Consider the following 19,493-nt stretch of genomic DNA (forward strand, 5'->3'; position numbering starts at 1 on the left):
CTGTTAGGTATGATTGATAGGGATTTATGGATCGCTAGCCCAAGGGTGTAGGGTTTGGTAAATGGGAAAACAGACGGTCCGTAGTACATCTTTGGAACAACTGTAACTTGTTATTTTTTTTCTTTTTTCTTGTACTCGCTTAGCTTGCGCGCTCGCCAAATTCATCCAAAAAAAAAAAGAAAAAAAATGTGCGTAGACATGTTACAGACACAGCTGCCTTACTGTCATGTCATGTCTTGGATTATGACTGATGCTTAATTGATTGTTAGAGGAGCCAGAGTTTGAGCTGAAGTTCAGGTTTGTGTTTGAGTTTGACTTAACCATTTCGTTCTGTTCGTTGACACAAAAGGTATACCGGCTTAGAGCTTAGCGAGATGAACGTGTCATGAATATTCCTCGTTTCTTTGCGTGTGTTGGTTCAAAAAAAATCTTAACTATTCATTTTCTTGTCTCTTGATGTTACCATAAAAACCTTTTTTAAGGCTATGTTCGCACGGCACCGGATGTAGCTGATTTAGCAACAGAACAGGAACGTCATTTGACGACGGTAAAACGCGCGGAAAGGACGGAACTCGACTTCCGGTGCCCAATTTGCCTTTAATTGTTTTTCCGGACGGAATATCGCATACGGAAATTCGTGTCTCATTTTTAAAGTCATCTTAGCTTTGATATCAGTTTCAGGCCTTCGCAGCATTTTTTTGGTAAATGGAACCGATTTGTACAAATAGTAAACGTTGTTCCGGGAAGGAATTTACCTTTTCTGAAAAGTGTGGTGTATCAAAAGTTTACCCCCCCCCCCCGCAAAATAATTACATATGAAAATTAATAATAATAATAATAATAATAATAATAATAATAATAATAATAATAATAATAATGATAATAATAATAATAATAATAATAATAATAAATTTCTATAGCGCATTTTCCTAACGCCCAAATGCGCTTTACAGTGTCAAATATATTATAATCTATACACTAAAAAATGTAAAAAATCCAAAGAATCGAAAAAATCAAAAGTCTAAAAGTCCTAAAAATCAAAAAAAAAGAAAAAACATTGAAAGTCTAAAAATATGCTTGTCGAAAAACTTATGTCTTAAACTTAGCTTTAAAGGTAGAGACAGATGCGCTGCTTTTAATCTCAAATGGAATCGAGTTTCAGAGGTAAGGCGCGCACACTGGGAAAGACAAATCAATCAAATTGAGCTTGTGCGTTGGCTGCTCCAGTAGAAGTTGGTCGGCAGACCTAAGAGCTCGCCTAGGAACATAAGGACTGATGAGCTCAGTCAGGTACGTTAGAGTCGCACCATGGAGTGCCTTAAAGGTGTACAATAAGATCTTAAAAACAATACGCTGACGGACGGGAAGCCAGTGTAGCTCAATAAGTAGTGGTGTGACATGATCAAACTTTCGCTTGCAAGTGATCACTTTGGCCGCCGCGTTCAGAATATATTGTACAGGGGCACCCAACGACAATTTTCGGAAAAATATCTGTTCGGAAGATGATTTGAGATCTAGAATTTTCGGAACAATTGTTGTAAAATTTCTTGCTTGCCTGCTTCTCCTAGGATATTCGTACATCTAAAATATGGTATAATTGCCTATTTTCAACGGATTTTTACCCTAAAAAGGTCACCCAGAATTTTCGGGAGCCTTTTTTCTGGCTGAAATTTTCGAAAAGGTCAGTTTTGATCCCTAAAATTTTCGGATCACTAGACTTTCAGCTAGGAAATCCGAACAGATGAAAAATTTTTAGGGGATAAAAATATGCCTATATCTACCGTTTAAATATCAAAATACGTTTAACAATGCTATGTTTTAGCGGTTTTGAACTAATTTCTCGTTGGGTGCCCCTGATTGTAGTCTCTGAATAAGATAATCAGGTAGGCCATAGAGAAGCGAATTACAATGATCTAAGCGAGACGTTACTAATGCATGCACTAGTGTTTTGGTTTAGTCAATACTAAGGTATGGACGTATACGACTAATGTTTCTGATGTGATAAAAAGCAGCACTGCATAGTTCATTGACGTGTTCCTCGAAACTCATGGTATCGTCGAAGACGGCACCAATGTTCCGTGCGCTAGATGTGGGCTCCACAGTAGCACCACCCACAGTAATCGAATCTAATGGTGGCTTAGGGCGATGTTTAGCGTGCAGAACCAGGAGTTCAGTCTTACTTGTTATTATGTCGTAAATTGTACCCCCCACCCTTCGCAATAACAATTTTTAAAATGCACCCCTACTATAATCTCTTCTATACCAAGTCCGTTTTCTCTTCTTCCATCCTTGGACATTGATTTCATACTGGCCATAAGATACCGGTAGTCAGCGGCGTAGCTCAATAATTTGTTTTGATCCTTGAGATCGTGCCCCTTAATTGACCAAGTACGTCGCGGCAACTAACACCAAGAAATGGAGTTTGATCATGGTTATTTCTCTCAAAACTGGGTGGAATACTGATAGAATTCAAAGGGATGACTCTGGCTTGATGCTCATAATCAACCTTAGACACCTGGTGACTGCAGTAACTTTGAGACTACCTTCGATTTAAATTGTTCGCTTTGTAGGACACGTCATTGATTGAGGATTGTCTCCGATCAAGGCAAACGGAATAATTTCAAGTTTTGTAAAACATTGAGATCGATATGATTATTTTTTTTTTTCTAGAGAGATAGACCTCTTCTTGGGGCCTGCCACCATGGATAATAGCTGCCACCTTTGTATTCACTTTGAATACGATTTTTTCTCACAATTAATAAATTTCTTACAAGTGCTTGTTTTTGTCATTGCACGTTATTTAGCTTAACTCCTCGAAACTAAACTGTTTTCTTTATTGAAAAATTTGTTCTTCTCTGAATCTCGGAAGCTGCGCGTGACCCGCCTTGCGGGGATGGACTTTCTCTTCGTTTTACATGAAGTAGTAACGAACACTTTAAAAATGGCGACAGGCACGAAAGAAATGAAGACATCTTTGAGAAATGCACGAGAGTGCATCAAAAATAAGGAATATAAGGAGGCTCTCAAGCACTGTAAGGTAAATATCCAACTATTACCTTATGTGAAATCTTGGTACTTCATCAGATCAGTATAAATCCCTTTAAATTAGGTCTTAATACAACTGCGAACCTGTGTGAGCTTAACATTTTAAGTACGCACAGAGGTAACCCTGAGGGTCATATGCTTCTGGCACGCGGTATGGCTGGTCTTGTCAAGATTTCTGAAGACAATAAGTGTGTGGTTGACATATAATGATCAGAAAAAAAAGAAAGATAAACAGAAATATAATTATATCATTTCAAACTGCTATTTACTATGAATAACTTTCACATGACTTTTTAATAAAACTGTCTCCTACCAAACGGTCAACATTGGGGACCTTGTGCATCAGTCAAAAATTCCAGCTGCACCCAATATGCTTGTTTTGCTAGTAAAATCCTCTGTGTACTTATATTCTGATAGGAAACTGCGTGCGTGTTGAAAGCTTGGGAATGGCCCCCTGGGTTGGAAAGTGCCCAGTCCCCGGGCCGAGCAAAATTTGCAAATGCCCCACCACCCAGGACTGACAAGGCAGGCAATGCCCCAGTAATAGCCCGGGGGAAACCTGTGTGCAGCTGGAATTGACTGATGCATTAACCCATTCGCTCCTGGAGATTTTGCAGAAAAACGCGTTTTGAAGCTAGTCGAGTGGTTTTCTGGTCACTGTCGTGCTATAAAGAGCTAAAACTCACCACAAACCGGTTTACAGGTCGTACACTTCATGGCCTTCTGATCCAGATGCAAAATATCAGCTTGCGAAGTTCGGTCATGCGCAGAAAGCAAAATTTCGAGATAGTTTTTGGGTTTAAAAGTGACACAGCAGTCTTGACTTTTACTTTTTGCTTTCTCTCCTCCCTTCTTTTTTCGCTTTTCTTGCCTCATTTTTTTTTTCTCTTGCTGGGCATTTAGTAGGCTTCAATTTGGTGGGAAGAGTTTTTAGGAAAGCTTTTAGGATCTTAGGATTAGGTGAAAGGAAAGGTAGGTGGGTAATGGAACAAGATTTTCATGGAGATTTTCAGGTCAATGTCACGTGGTTTTTTGCTTCTTTCTCCGGTGTCCTTGACTGAATTGTGCTCATTCTGGTATGGTTTGAAAGATCTCTTCACTCTGCACAAGTTAGCAAAGAAAGTTGTCCTTGACCGTTAAAACTGATGACGTCACAAAGGGTAGAAAGGACCTGGATCCGCACGGGCGGTTACGGGCGGTTCAGGGGCGAATGGGTTAAGCAGTGAAGACTTTGACATCCTGGACGTCAAAAACGGCAATCCCAAGTTGATATTTTCTCTCTTTCAGTACTGTGGCTCGACAAATTTATACAGCGGGAGTTAACACAAAGGCATTCAGATTTTGTTATATTAGTCAGAAGCGTTCTGTCAAGCGAGACATCGAACTTCTGGTTGCTGTTCATGACGTCTGGGATGTAAACTTTTCATTGCTTTAAAAGCTTGCTAATTGCAAAATCTGATGGTAGCAGCCTGGGGGGTTGGGGAACACCTCTAAAAAATGATTTTGGAGCTGTTTAAATAGGCAAATGTATAATATTATTGTTATTAACAATAATTTTATAAAAAACATGCCTTATTAAATTACTGGAACATCTCATTTCATCATAGCTATCATTTTAACAGCAAAAAATTATACAGCTTCTTTCGTTTTTTTGGTTCAATACTGTAAGAGATACTGCAACACCTCTTATGGAAGCTTTTCATCTTATGGCACTTCCGACAAAAATTTTCCCCTTTAAAGATGATGAGAACCCCTGTTGAAATGACACCACCCCCAAATTATATCCGAAAATGTTCACGGCCCACCATGATTTAATTTCCTAAATTTTTAAATGTACAGCTGTATAAGTTTTCCTGTGTGGTCTGTAAAACAAATCACTTTCAACACAGTTCCAGAGATTTAATCTAAATGATTTTTCCTTGTGCCTCGAGCAACTCTTAAGCCTCTTTGTTATCATGCTCTCCAAACATCTGTTGTACTTCATATCTCAATGTATCTGGCAGGCTTACCCACGCACCAAGTTTTATTGTTAACTGCTACCTGAGGGACCAGTCACTAAGTTAGTGTTTATTGTTCCATATTGGTATGTATATTTATAGGCTGTCTTGAAGTTGGATAAAACCAACTACACTGCCTTAGTGTTCATTGGCAAATGTGCTTCAGAGCTTGACCAAGCTGACCAGGCACTCATGGCCTACAGAAAGGCAATTGAATCTGATGAGTCACAGGTCCTTGCTTGGCAGGTAAGGGATTAAACCCTTATAGAGAGTCCTGTGCATGTGTGCTTTTTTTTAGTATGCTATATCAAATTTCCCTGGTTTTATTTTTTTGTATGTGTGTGATTTCCCTTGTAGAAATTAAGTATACTTTAAGTATACTTCAAGTATACTTTATATGTACTTCTCAGAAAAAAAGTACATTTGAAGTATACCTCGTTTGTACTTCCAGAAAAAAAGTATAAATGAAGTATATTTGGCAAATGTACTTCATTTATACTTCAAATACTTAAGTATACTTTAAGTGTACTTCTTCAAACTTCAGTGCTTGTGAAAAATAGTTTCGCAAAGAAAAGTGTACTTTAAGTATACTTTGAAACTTAAAGACACATTCTGATCTGAGGATCTAAGAAGGTTTGTCCGGATCTTGAAATCACTACAAGACAAAAGTATACTAAAAGTATGTTTTAAGTATAATTTAACTTCAAAATACTATTCAGATCAAATCAGTTTTCTTCTATTAAGGACACAGTTGAGATCATGTAAAGATTTCTTCCGAGTGGTGAAGTATATAACAGGTTTCTAGATACACAGGGCACACATTAATTAGCTGTTCAGTCGACTTCCTTCGTAAGAAGATCATCCGCCGATCCCTGGGCGAAATGGCAAAGTCGCACAGTTTCATTCTGGTCATTTCTTTAACGTCTTTCGTGGAATTTTTGTAAGGCCCGTGTCGTTTTACCTCCTTTTTTACGAGGACCTTAAGAAATAGAACGAGAACTCGAAGCAAAACCATTGCTCATCGTCGGACATCTTTACGTTCGAGGAAAGAAATGCATATATGAAGGTGTTGAATTACCGCTGACTTCCAGTACCGTCGCAAAATATACGGGATCTTGTGGATTTCCTAATACGGTCATGTATGAATCATTTACGGCATACCTAACTTCCATATATGGTTTTGGCGGGCGATACAGTTTCGAAGGAACGTTCGTTGAGCTTTGCAGAGAGTGTCTTCAAGATATTTATACGCTTGGAATATTGCCTTTAATTTATCTTCACAATTCGAGCACAATATGAGTGGAACTTGAAAAGAAAACAAAAGAAGTACACCATGACTGAATTTTGACGATACAAGTAAGTTTTGGGGTGAAAAATGTATCGGTTCCAGTCGTTTCAATATATATCGATTCTTCTTTGCAAATGACACACGAGTTGAGCCTTAAGGTTTACAAAGTAAAAGCTTGTTTACTTCGCCTAATGTGCAGTGTAAATTCAAAATATAAAACCCAAGTCTTGTTTTCGTTAGATCGCATTTCGTTCCAGTTTTTGTACGTAATAGGTAGACATATTTCTTTAATAAGGTAATGGCACAATTTACTTTGTGGCCAAAGAGTACAGATCTAATCATTCTTGTCTATTAAACATTTACTAAAATTAAGAAGAATATTGTGTGATGGTTCTAAGCAATAATTATTAAGTACAAGTGAGTTAAAGAAAGTTCAGAAAGAAACCTGTTAATATACATGTACCTTCCTTGAAATGTTCTCATTGCCAATGAAAATTTTACTAAAATCAAGAAGAATAATATATTATGGTAATCAAATGCAGTGAGTTCCTTTGATAAGAATAGAAAATGTATATTTTTATGTTGTGGAAACCTATTCCAACAAGATTTGCTATATATTTTTTTATGTTTTCTTAGTACATTTGTATTGCTTTTTTTGTTATATCAATAAATGATTTTACAATATAATTGATCCCAGTCTGACGTGTCTCAGTGATTGATAAACATATTGCATTGAGTATACTTTAAGTATATTTTAAGTATACTTGAAGTATACTTCCCATTAAGTATACTTCAAGTATACTTTCATTTAAGTATACTTTAAGTATACTTTTTAGGTGTCGAAAAGTTGTGTACTTAAAGTATACTTCTGGTAAGTATACTTAAAGTATACTTTAAGTACAAATGAAGTATACTTTTTAAAGTGTTTATCACCTATATAAAGTATACTTTAAATGTACTGAATTTCTACAAGGGTTCTAATCCAGGCAATAAGCAAAACTGGCCAAAAGCCAATTTTGTTTCTTGCCTGGGTTTTGTTTATTTTTGGTTTTCATGTCATGATCACCAGATTTCATATAGTGGAAGACTGGGTACAAGTCCATGTAATTTCAAGTTTTTGAATGAGTCTTGGATGTGAAAGGAACTAAGCTAAAGGAAGAAACAACATCATATACTGTAGACAGTTTGTGCTGTTAGTTCTTTAACTGGCAGGAAGAAAGATGGCCATTATTGTTAAGTTTTCATCAGTGATGTACTTAAGATTGTCTCAAGCACCTGAAAAAGATTTGCTCCTTAGTGAAATTTAAATGCAAAACCTTGTTGTTTTAAGGGTCTTGCTGCTCTTTGTGAAAAAGAAACCAATCCACTTCTTAAAGGTGAACTTCCACAAGTTTACACCAAGCTTCTTCAGTTTTTTGAGAGGTATGTTGCTTCTACAATGTGATTTTGTAGTGGTTGTGGGTGTTTTAAGTCGAACCTCCTGTAAAATTGTAATGCTTGCTTGATATGCCGAAATTTGATGGTCACTTACAAGTCATGTGATTGCTAGCAAGAAGTTCCAAAATAATGGTGGAGCTCCACACGTGCACTAGCGGAGCCCCATACCTAAGAAAATGTGGTAATCTAGCCATCTGAGAAATTTTTGTGGTTATGTAATCATGTGACCTTTCCTCCACCTGATCACTTGTTAGTCCACACCACAGCGAAATCAACATTAAATGTCATACTTTCTAGCTAGTGTGGGAGCCTGCAACCTGATATTGCACATCCATGTTGTGATCAATTGACAGCTGTAAAAACAGGTTATCTGCTAACCAGCCTAACGTGACCGTATTGCGGGCTCAAGTGTCAAACCATCCAGGTTACATGTTCTTTTAAGTTCTCTGCTGACAAGTCACTATTTTTCGATTGATCTCAGGGTTAACTTTGAGTGGATGTCTATTTATTGATGGGTACTTTGCCTTAAGCCCTGGCTAAATTTATTAAATTATGCTTTGCCTGCTGGAAGCACACTTATATTGTAAAATTGGGATGGTGGTCGCTCATGAGAAATTGTTATATGTGGAGATTTGACAGTCACCTGTGTTATTATAAAATGGTAGAAGTAAATGTATAGTGTTAATATGGACAAACATCTGTACTGAAAATACAATGTATGTCCGAGGAGTAAGTCCATCACTTTCTCTTTACACAGTGACAAGACAAAATGGATTGAAATTGCCTCTAAACTTGCTGAGGTTCTTGAAAATCAGGGCGACACTATAAAGGTAGGATAAATTAACTTGAAATGCATTCATGCTCACATCAATGACCAGCAAGTTTTCACTAGATTTAGCCAACAGATTTGCAGGAATTGAAAGTTGTACATACTGGAAACTGTGTTACCAAATTTTGTATGACTTTATAAATGTCAGTGTAGTTATTATTTTTTTATGAAAAGGGGCAATGCACGGAAGAGTAATAATAAATAATTACTCTTTTGCAAAGCAAAACAGTTATGTGAGTCTTAACTTATTCAATTTATTTATAAATAAGCTTTTAACTTTTATAGGTAGCAGAATTGTGGGAGAAGATTGTTATGGCAACTGAAAATGTCACAGAGGAGTTGAACATTTGGTTGAGAATTATTAAACTGCTTGAAAAGGTTAGTTGAGATAAACATTCGGCTCCTCTTAAAAAATCTACACTCTGCTGGAAAAGGCCATGATATTAGATGCATTAGTTAGGGACATGGAACTAAAGAGAGTTGCATTAGGGTTATTTATACAGGTTGTCACATGTAAGATGTAATTTTGGGAAAATCATATCATAAATTTGTAGCAGGGATAAAAATAAATGGAAGAATGTTCCTGAACTGCAAGAGAAGATGAGTGACAGCCATACTTTGTGATTTTATATAGCATGAATTTATTCTGCAAGTATGCTTGTTGTCATATTTGACTTAACTACCAGGTCTTATGACATTTCACAATAAACTGTTTCTTGGAGAGGGCATGCAGTGTTTCAAAATCAATGAAAGCACAGCGCAACGAACACTGTTGACCAGAATCTCATTCATTTTGTTTCGCTTGGCAGCATTTGCATTCTTGGGCAAGTCATACATGTAATACGTTAAATGTTAACAGAAGGTTTGTTATCTTGTAATTTAAATATAATTTAATTATTATCAGACAGCTTATTGTCTGATAATGATTAAACTATGAAAAATGATACATTTTTTAAATTATTTTTTTCCAGGAATCCCTAGAAGATAAAGATATTGGGAAGGTAGCTACAAAAAGCTTTTTGCATCAATAACACAATCTTATTAGAGTATGAAACTCTTGCAAAATCTATTCTGTCTTATTCTGCAAATCTTTGTCACTTGCACATCATTTTACTGTATTCCTTTTCGTTGATAAGAATACTACCTGTCTACTTTAATATTGGTACTATTTAATTGTAATAAAATATTGTATGGAATTTTAAGTTACAGGATGCCTATGAGAAAGTTGCTCATGGCCACTGGCCATGGTCTGAGCTGGGCCCAAATAATGAGCTGGAAAATCATTATGAAAATTTCCTCAGATTTTTGTTGAAACATCAGGTAAACAGCAATTATGATAATTATTAGTAATGGTAACAGGACTGAGTGGAGTCCCATTCGGTCTGTAATCATACGAGTGATTAACAAAATCGGACGACCGCGTAGTGGGAGGCCGTTTTTTTTAATCACAAGTATGATTACAGACCGAATTGGATGACACGAAGTTCTGTTACCAATTAATCATAACTTTAACAAAATTTGTGATATAATAGATTATATTTTAAATCAAAACACAAGAAATTCGAAATTTTGTTTAGCTAGCACTGAAAAAAAAAAGCCATTTAAGTGCGTGCGTGATGGCGCGTACTGTCCAATTAGTTAGGCATGACGCGTATTGTCCTATTAAACTGTGCAATTAAGGCTGAAATCAGGGCAGTTGATAGCCAATCAGATTTGACAATAGTTACTATTACATCTGTTACAGGTCAAAATTAAATTCAGGTTAAATTTTTTTAACCTAGGTTAATTCTCGATTTCCTTTAATGTTTCCTAGCCCTTTATTATTCATGAATTAGGGCCAGGATACAGAGGAATTGAGAATCAACTTAGGTTAAACAATTTTGACCTGTAACATACAGCTGTACATATATCCACTTTAAAATGATGGGAAAAGGTTTTGATACAAACCTGGTCTTGTAAATGTGGGACTTTCTCTTTTGCCACTTCTTCCTTGAATTAAGAAAAGCTTGCCATTTTTTATCATGTATAGTTGTGGAAGATTGTTTTAAGTGTATTAACTATGGTAGACATAGTATACATTCAACTCCCTCTTAGATGGACACCTTTGAGAACCAGCATTACAGATGTATGTGTCCATCTTTGGGGGCTTTCGATTTGCCAGAACTGACCGGCAGGACATGCCCTTCGTAATGAGAATTTTACTTTTAATCAAAGCTAACCAGCCAGATCAGTCAAATGCTAAATAGTATGCACGAAGGAAATAGTTTTTCATCTAAAACTCTTGGAAAAAGCCTATTTCATTTTCAAAATGACTGGTGCTGCCATGGTCCAGCTGGCCAGTTCTGACTTTTGGAAAGTGCCCTTAGACAGATGTCTGTCTTATAGAGAGTCAACTAAAAGGATAAAGTAGGGTTCAACTCTAGGTGTCCGTTAGCGAGGTTTCTGTCTTATAGAACAGAAACTCTTTCCATTAAGAAAGAGTTGATTGTATTATCAAAAATTGTTGATGAGTTGAGTAATAATGAAAACTATGGTTAAGCTTATTCGAGCATTTACGGTAGTTATTTAAGTGGGTTTTTTTGACGTGCTATTAATAGAGACATATATGCATTGTGTTTACAGCAAATGACAAACGTGAGATTCAAGTTGAGAAATTCTCAAAATGAGAAATGAGCAGATAAAAACAGCTTAAAACAATTCTCACGGATAGAACTGATGTGAATCTACCGATTTTCGTGTACTTATAATGAACAGTAGACAATAAGTAAATGGAAAACTTGGTCACGTGGTACAAATTCACGTTTGCAATTTGCCATAAACGCAATGCTTAATCTCTCTAATGACCCTTGACCCAAAATCCCCCACTTCATTTAATCAGTTACTTGTAGTAAGATATGTTTCTGCATGTACGTCAAAGTAGAACTCGAACTAGAACTCAGAGGGTCTTGAGTTTGATTCTTACTTGGAGCTCCGAATTTTTTCTGAGCTTTCTGGTGTTACAATTCTCCTTCTTCCAAATTCTATTCATGGTGTTGCTCTAAAACATACATATGTTATCATTGTTATCAAAACACTGTTTCTCTGTTTAATGGAAACACCTCTCTCTTAGGCTAGTGGGGATGAAGAACTGGAGAAAAAACAAAGACTGAAGATTCATGATGAAGCTAAAGCCATGGCTCAGTTGTTTCCTTGTGCATTGTTTCCTTTGGAGTTACTGGGAAGACATTTTATTCACTCAATGGTTACTGCAAGTAAGTATTTCTTTGAAAGGATTTTTCTACAGGTTGGGTCCGTCTTTGCTCAGTGTTAGTGTTCTTCACTTCTTCTTTACGACAGTTTTCTTTTGTTGAGTCTGAGGGTGATTAACATAGGTTTACAAGACATGAATATCGTGTGTCTTGATTCTTCAACTCACCAACTTTGTGATTCACTTTAAGGAAAAATGTAGAATTCACTGTCTGTGGAAATGTTGCAAATTAATCATAAATTGCCTACAAATTCTTATAGTCCATTGGGAAATCTTTTTGAAATAATATAACGATTTAGCTAGGGCTAAAACCGAAGCTCTCGTTAATATATTTATAATTTACTCAAACAAAAAAATAAAATCGTGTAATGCTAAACGGCGACGGCAACGAGAACAGCAAAATAAAAAATAAAAATAAATTTAAAAAAATCAATAGGTCTATTTAGCAGCACACTTTTTTTCGTACATTGTTTTTGACGTTGTTGCTCCCCACTATCTAAACGCCTGGAACAGGCTAGTCTCTAACATGGCGTTACTATGTACTTACAGCCACTGCAGAGATGACAGCCTTATTTCAGAGATTGTGTCACATGTATCCTGAATCTGGTGTAGGCTTGGTCGGACTAGGAATTGTATTACTTCATCAGAAGGAGGTTATAATGGCCAAAGCATTACTAAACAAAGGCAAGCAAAAGTGTAATTAAACTGATGAATGAAAACGACTTTAACTTGGGTCTCTTTAGTTTGTTTGGTCATAGTAGAAGAGACTGGTTATGAAAGGCGGCAAACATCAAAGATAAAAACAACAGTGCTGCAGCGTTATGTTGGGAGTTCCCTGATTGTGCATTGTCCTATGTTTTTTGTTCACAAATCGCAGATTGTGACGTCTTCATTGCAGTTGGTCAGTAAGTTCAAAATGTTGGCAATGCTATTGAACTTTGGGCACCGTAAAGTTTAATTAAAACAAATGACAAAAGAGACTGACGGGCTTTATAACCATTCCATTGTATTAACTATGGTTAGGTGAGCAACTCTCCCATTCCAAGCGAGAGACAAGTTTCTGTCAGTGACAATTTTTAATGACCTTTAACTATAACATATTCAGCTTGGAGTGGAGTAGACCAGTTAGTTACATGGTTCTTGTATACAGGTTTGCAGGTGTTCAGTAATTGTCCATTTGGCTGGCTGGCTTTATGTCATTCTCAGATGAGTCTTCACGACTACAAGGAAGCAGAGAAAAGTGCTCTAAAAGGTACAGCATAGTCTCGCTCTCTGTTTTCAGCCTTGTTCCAGACCTTTTGTTTGACTGCTCGCGCGTACTTGAATGCGCAAAAGTACGGACTGTTTTGCAGTCCAATCATACATGGCCTCAAAAAACAAATACCACACTCTTCTTTTATCCATATTTATATTTCAAAATCTTGCAACTTAAGATACGTTAAAACGGGCAGTAAAAACGTGCAACTTGTTTCGCAGCATTGCTGCAAAAAGAGTTGAACAGCTATGTTTTGCGTTTTTACGCCAACGAATCAAACCTGTCTTGCAGCAGATCAGGTTGCTACTGGTTGCGAAGAGTTGTTGCAGAAAGCAGAGAGAAGTTCTACCTTTTGCAGCAAAGTCTGTATATGTTGCGCGTTTTACCGGCCCCAAGGCAAACTTGCAACAAGGAACATAAGTCCCATATTTGGGGTGACTCCTGCGTTTATTATCCGTTCAGAAGTCAGCCGACCCGATTTGTTTTAAGACAGGTTTGACCGTGGGAGGTAAAACGCGCAACATCACTTTTTAACTCGTCCTGCTGCAATATTGCAAAACAAGTTGCACGTTTTGTTGCCTGTTTTACCATAGCTTTAATAAGAGTTTGTATTTGTTTTATATATGTTGTTCTTTGAGAACACACCATGAACGTACACCAGGCTGAAAGTTGTTGGAGAACGTCAGTATTTTGCCTATTTTTTCGTTATGAAAAGAAAACGTGCACGGCAAATACTTTTATCTACAGGACGGTGTAACAGGGTTCTGGCCAAATCTAGCACTGACCTACTGAAATGCTGTGATAAGTAACTAGGAATGTTTAAAACTCAACCCCTTTTAGTAAATTATGTATTGGGTGCAAAAAATGTCTTAAGTCTTTTTAATGCTGAAAGTGTTCGTTCATTTTTCTTCAAAGTACATTTTATTAGTGTTCTTTTTGTTTTTCTATTGATTAAAAGGCCTTGGTTGTCTACATTCATCTTTTCCTAACACAAGACAAGAACTTCAGAAAAAATTAAGGTAGACAGGTTTTAGTTACTGGATATGTTAGTTATGTGAGTGATAATAATTTTTTTTATTTATTGTCGTAATGATTGTTTTGTATTACAATTAAACCGTTAGTATTCACCATTGTTTTATCGCTTCTCTGACAGCTTATCCAGGGCAGAAGCTCTTCAAAAACAAGGCCCAACTACTGCATTTTCAGCGAAAGACATTTATCAAGAGGTTTGTAATAATGCATCACAGTAAAAACCCCATTTTTCGAAACAGCGGTTTTTCGAAATTCCCGATAATTCGAACCAAACCAACTTCCCTTCACCAGTCAACACTGTAATTTTACTCCCCATTTTTCAAACCTTTCAATAATTCGAACCAATTTGCTTTTCCAAAGGTAGTTGAAAAAAGATCGGGATTCCACTTTGTTGACAAAAACATGAACAATCACTGACATTGCAATAATGACTTCCATGTAAAAAAACTATATAATCTTCATTTCAGTTATTGAAAGATGTTCAGCCTAGAGATGAGGTAGAAATTCTTACTGGACTGGGAAAAACGTTTCTTTCTCTTGACGACATCACACAAGCAACAGAAGTGAGTAATATATATCTACTTGTAGTGGTAGATCTTTGCGATAAGAAGGTTGGGGGAGGGTTTGGTGTTCTCAATATGGACCTTAAGAACTGGCAACAGCAACTCAGCACGTCAAGCTTTTTTGTACATTTCCTTGATGTCTCTGCATGACATTGACTACGACGTGTACGTGGCTAAATTTTCTTTCTCTTTCTGAACTAGGATACGGTTTTTTAGGAATTCAAATCGAGGAGAGTTAGCCTACGTTAATTTTTGACAAAGAAAGTGAGTTTTAATAATCGCGATGGAGATCGAAAGAACGCGAATTCACTTTTAAGCAACGTTTTCGCTGCTGCCACCGTCCTTGGATCTTAACATCCTTACTGTTTTTTCTAGTTTGAGGCCAACAACGTTTTTTCCTGTTGAAATAGTATTCAGGCACTAGTTGTTCAAAAGGTTGGGGTAGTACTGAACACTGGATTAAATCAATGCCCACTGGATTGTGCAATTGGTCTTTCTATGACTTATCCACTGGGGAGTAGGAACTGTTTTTCCGGTGGAAAGTGTTATCCATCTTTTGAACAACCGGGACCTGAACTACTGTCAGATACTGGAGCAAACGTAGTTTTAGGGATACATGTTTAGAGACCTTCACTGAATAACAACGCCACCGGACTTTGAAGCAGTAGGCCCGGGTTTGATTCCAGCCGGGATCAACTTTCCTTTCCTTTTGAGGTGAAGTGCTGCCTGCAAATGGTTAGACAATTTTCAGCCTTCTCGCATAAGGACTAAAAACTGTAGGCCCTGTCTCACAGCATTTTCACTGATAATATGACTCTCTGGGGACCTAAGAGAGCCCAAAATGCCCTTCGTAAAGAGTAGGGGGCCTAGACTAGACTAGTGTGATCATGGATGGGATAAGTAGTAGTATTGCATGGTTCAGGCATCAATAATAACCTTGTTGAGGGAAACTCAAACTTAACCGAGGATGGGACCAATAAAGTATTTTTAATGTCCATGGGCTGCTTGGCCTGAGTACAGAAGCCCTTTTCCTCTTAGTAAATTACTGAGGAGGAGGAGGGGGGGGTGTCGTCTGTACACAGGCTATGGGCTGCTAGACTTAAGAAAAGACATCATTTTTCCAGACCTGCTCTGACTTGTTGTTAATATGTGCCACAGGTTTGTGCGAAAGCTTTGTCCATTGATAAAGGCTCCCCAGAAGCTCTTTCCTTGCAGGTATGCGGTGAAGTACTAATAAGTCGTTAGGTTGATAGCGTACTGGTTGGACGTGTTCTAAATCGCTCTTCAGCAGGGCTCGACGTTGCGACCTGTGGGGTCGCCAATGCGACCAGCTTTTACTCAGTGGCGACTAAACTTTCACACCTGGTCGCCAACCTGGCCCCCAAGATAGGTGACTTTCTTCTTTGGGAAAACGTACACTAATGATAATCTGTTATCCTGTACAATACTAACGGATAACTAACGGTTTTTCTGACGCTCTAACGTTTTGCTACCCTGGCTTCAGGGGTCCGTTCTCAAAATACCTAATATGAAACAAACCGTGCTTACGGTTTGATAAGTCATTTTTTCTCCTCGGCGCTTCGCGCGTCGTTGACGCGGCTTCGCCGCGCACCATTAGTATCGATAAGAAAGAAATATTATCTGGAACCCAGGGCAATGTTTTGCCCAAACGCTCTAATGGTTTGTTCAAACCCTCTAACGATTTGTCTAAACGCTTTCACGATTTCTTCTAACACGCTAACAGATTGTTCTTGTGATATAAAAGTTGGTCCGTCTAACGTTTGACTATTACTTGAAAGAGGATTGTGACAATCACTAGTGATGAATTCGACGGAAGTCTTGTCGACTGTCGGGCAAATCGGTCGCAATTCTCAACAGGTCGTCCCGTGTTTCTCCGGGAATGACTTTTAGCGCATCGATTAAAAACAATTTCTTTATGACGAACATGTATCTCGATTGCGGACTGGATAGCAGATTACGAACGGCGACTATTTCTCGAGCTTCTGGTAAACACGTTTATGCAAATTTCTGTTGAGCGTGACGACCCAAATAAAAGCTCTGCCGTGTTTTATTGACTTCTATTTAAGTACCGTTGAAACCATGCTGTTTGTCGAACAGACTTCTCGCGAAATCAACTTCTTTTCCCGAAAACATTAGCGAAGTTTCTGCTTTTTGGAGACTTAATTCGATCACTTGCTAGGCAACAAAGTAGATCAAGTTTCACCGATGTTCATTTCTGAACGTGCAAATACATGGCACGCAAACCAAATGCTGGCAGATTTTGTTCTTTAATAACCCAAAGAAGTTTTTTGTGATTCCTAAAGTTTGTTTATCTAAATGTGTACTCCATCACCTGAACCTTAAGCTTGAATAACTGTTTGAGGAAATTTACTCTTGAGTGCGGGCACCGGCTGGTAATTGAAAGCCGTTTGAAAGAAAGTTCAAAAGGAATTCTAAAGCATTCTTTTTCTGTTAAGGCTAAGTAAAAGATGCTAAGTTTATTGTATTCCATTAATTCTTAAATATAATTTTTGGCGACTAGAATACTTGTTCTGGCGACCAAAAACGAAAACTTGGGGGCCGGCTGGCCCCAAGATTTTTTTCTGAAAGTCGAGCACTGTCTTGGCTTTTTACTAAATCTTTACTAAATCTGTGCTAAATTTTTCAACTATGACCGGAACGGAGAAACTAGAGAAAGAAAACCAAGCGTAAACATGACATGACATGACATTACATGACATGACATGTCATTAACATAACATAACATTACATTACATTACATTACATTACATTAACATTAACATTTACATTACATTACATTAACATAACATAACATAACATAACATAACATAACATACATTACATTACATTACATTACATTACATAACATAACATAACATAACATAACATAACATACATTACATTACATTAACGTAACATAACATAACATAACATAACATAACATAACATAACATAACATAACGTAACGTAACGTAACATTACATTACATTAACATAACATAACGTAACGTAACGTAACGTAACATTACATTACACTACATTACATTACATTAACATAACATAACATAACATAACATAACATAACCTAACATTACATTACATTACATTAACATAACATAACACTACATTAACATTAACCTTAACATTACATTACATTAACACTAACATTACATTACATTACATTACATTAAGATAACATAACGTAAGAATTTCTCTTTTTTTCTCTTTGTTATGGTCAACGACCTAGTGAGCACATGGCCTAAGCGCGCAAAGTACGTGGATGGCCTGACGATTCTAGAAATCATCCCTAGAAACTCTCCATCATATTTGAATTGTATTGTGGATGATATCCAGTGCTTTTCTCACCGTAACAACATGCACCTTAATCCAGCTAAATGTAAAGCCATGACGATTGACTTTCTTGATTATAATAGTTGCATCTGGCGCCCCATCTGTACAGGCGGAGTTGTTATCGAGCGCGTCAAATCCTTTAAACTTCTTGGAGTTTATATTTCTGAGGAATTTGACTTGGGGTGTTCACTGTGACTACATAATCAAAAAAGCCAATCATCGCCTCTATGCACTAAGAACTCTAAAGAAGTGCGGCGTGCCGACATCAGACCTAATCACAGTATATTGCTCCCTTCTACGATCAGTACTTGAATATGCCTCGGCTGTATTCACGAATCTGCCAAAGTATCTGTCTGATGCGTTAAATATTCAAAAAAAATTCAATAATATTCAATAATATATTCAAAAGCGCTCCCTTAGGATAATTCTTCCGAATTTACATTATGACGAGGCATTGATACTAAGTGGCCTGCCGTCTTTAGAAGACCGTAGGGCTACTGCTTGCGAATCATTTATGCGTAATTTAAAACCATCCAACCCTGTGTTTGGCCTTTCCATGGGTGGAAGGGTAACTACCGTTTCTCTCCGGAACTATAACAGGATGTGTAAGACAAAAAGATTGTCAGAATTTGTATCTGTGAAATATTTAGATTTTTTGTCTTAAGAAAAACGTTAATTATGTGTAATTTGCGCACGATCCTGTTATCCAGCTCTTAGCTGCAAGGGGTTCTGAATAAACAACTCTACTTTACTGTACTAAATTGCTTGACGCCTATAGATAGGCGTGTTTTTGTGATCGTGATCCTTTCATTTTTCAGGGTGAAATCAGTTTCCGAGAAGGATATTTTGATGATGCTGAATTGAGGTATGCACTCCGCATATAGCTAAGCAATTGCCCATTTAGCCTAGTGCCTATACGGCGTTTTCCCAGTCCCTCTCTGTCAATTCACTTCCTCGGTGACGTATCCGAGGCGAGCGTACCGAAACGCTTTGGCCGCGCGGAATAATGAGGCCTGTTCTTCCCGGAATTATCAGGCAATATCTGTTTCTGTGTTCTTACATTTTCATTCTCATTTCTTGACTACAATTGAATCCCTTTTGTTGTTGTAAAAATCAGTATTTAAGCCCTGGAATGACATTATTCGGATGACGGATGAATGCATGGCCTTGATTGGTTTTAAACGCTAAACATAGGTGTGTGACTTTTGCGTTTTATGCTGTTTAGCCAGGGTGGAAGTGGCGTTTTCCATGTCAATCTGGTTTCAGATGACTGAAAAAATTTTCTATTTTGACCTACATAAAATCTTTTCACCTTTGAATTTGCTGGTCCGACACAACATCTGCCCCTGCTGACGAACTGAAGCGGTAATTTGGTTACCGGTCATTTCACCCCGGTTACTTAGCCCCCATTTCTAGAACGAGGAATATT

At 37.3% G+C, this 19,493-nt stretch overlaps 1 protein-coding gene across 1 annotated transcript in view; it reads left to right on the forward strand.

The window, feature by feature from the left end:
- Positions 1–2,905: 2,905 nt before the first annotated feature.
- Positions 2,906–19,493, forward strand: part of LOC140937230 (tetratricopeptide repeat protein 37-like) — a 46,401-nt gene continuing 29,813 nt past the window's right edge. Inside the window, exons 1-15 of the mRNA XM_073386772.1 lie at positions 2,906–3,037; positions 5,145–5,288; positions 7,661–7,752; positions 8,525–8,597; positions 8,882–8,974; positions 9,568–9,597; positions 9,800–9,916; positions 11,706–11,847; positions 12,393–12,527; positions 12,994–13,095; positions 14,057–14,117; positions 14,252–14,324; positions 14,598–14,693; positions 15,852–15,908; positions 18,883–18,929. Of these exons, the coding sequence (XP_073242873.1) occupies positions 2,942–3,037; positions 5,145–5,288; positions 7,661–7,752; positions 8,525–8,597; positions 8,882–8,974; positions 9,568–9,597; positions 9,800–9,916; positions 11,706–11,847; positions 12,393–12,527; positions 12,994–13,095; positions 14,057–14,117; positions 14,252–14,324; positions 14,598–14,693; positions 15,852–15,908; positions 18,883–18,929 (1,358 nt within the window). The 5' untranslated portion in view covers positions 2,906–2,941. The remainder of the gene's footprint in view (positions 3,038–5,144; positions 5,289–7,660; positions 7,753–8,524; positions 8,598–8,881; positions 8,975–9,567; positions 9,598–9,799; positions 9,917–11,705; positions 11,848–12,392; positions 12,528–12,993; positions 13,096–14,056; positions 14,118–14,251; positions 14,325–14,597; positions 14,694–15,851; positions 15,909–18,882; positions 18,930–19,493) is intronic.

This window comes from Porites lutea, chromosome 5 (assembly GCF_958299795.1).
Source record: "Porites lutea chromosome 5, jaPorLute2.1, whole genome shotgun sequence".
NCBI lineage: Eukaryota > Metazoa > Cnidaria > Anthozoa > Scleractinia > Poritidae > Porites > Porites lutea.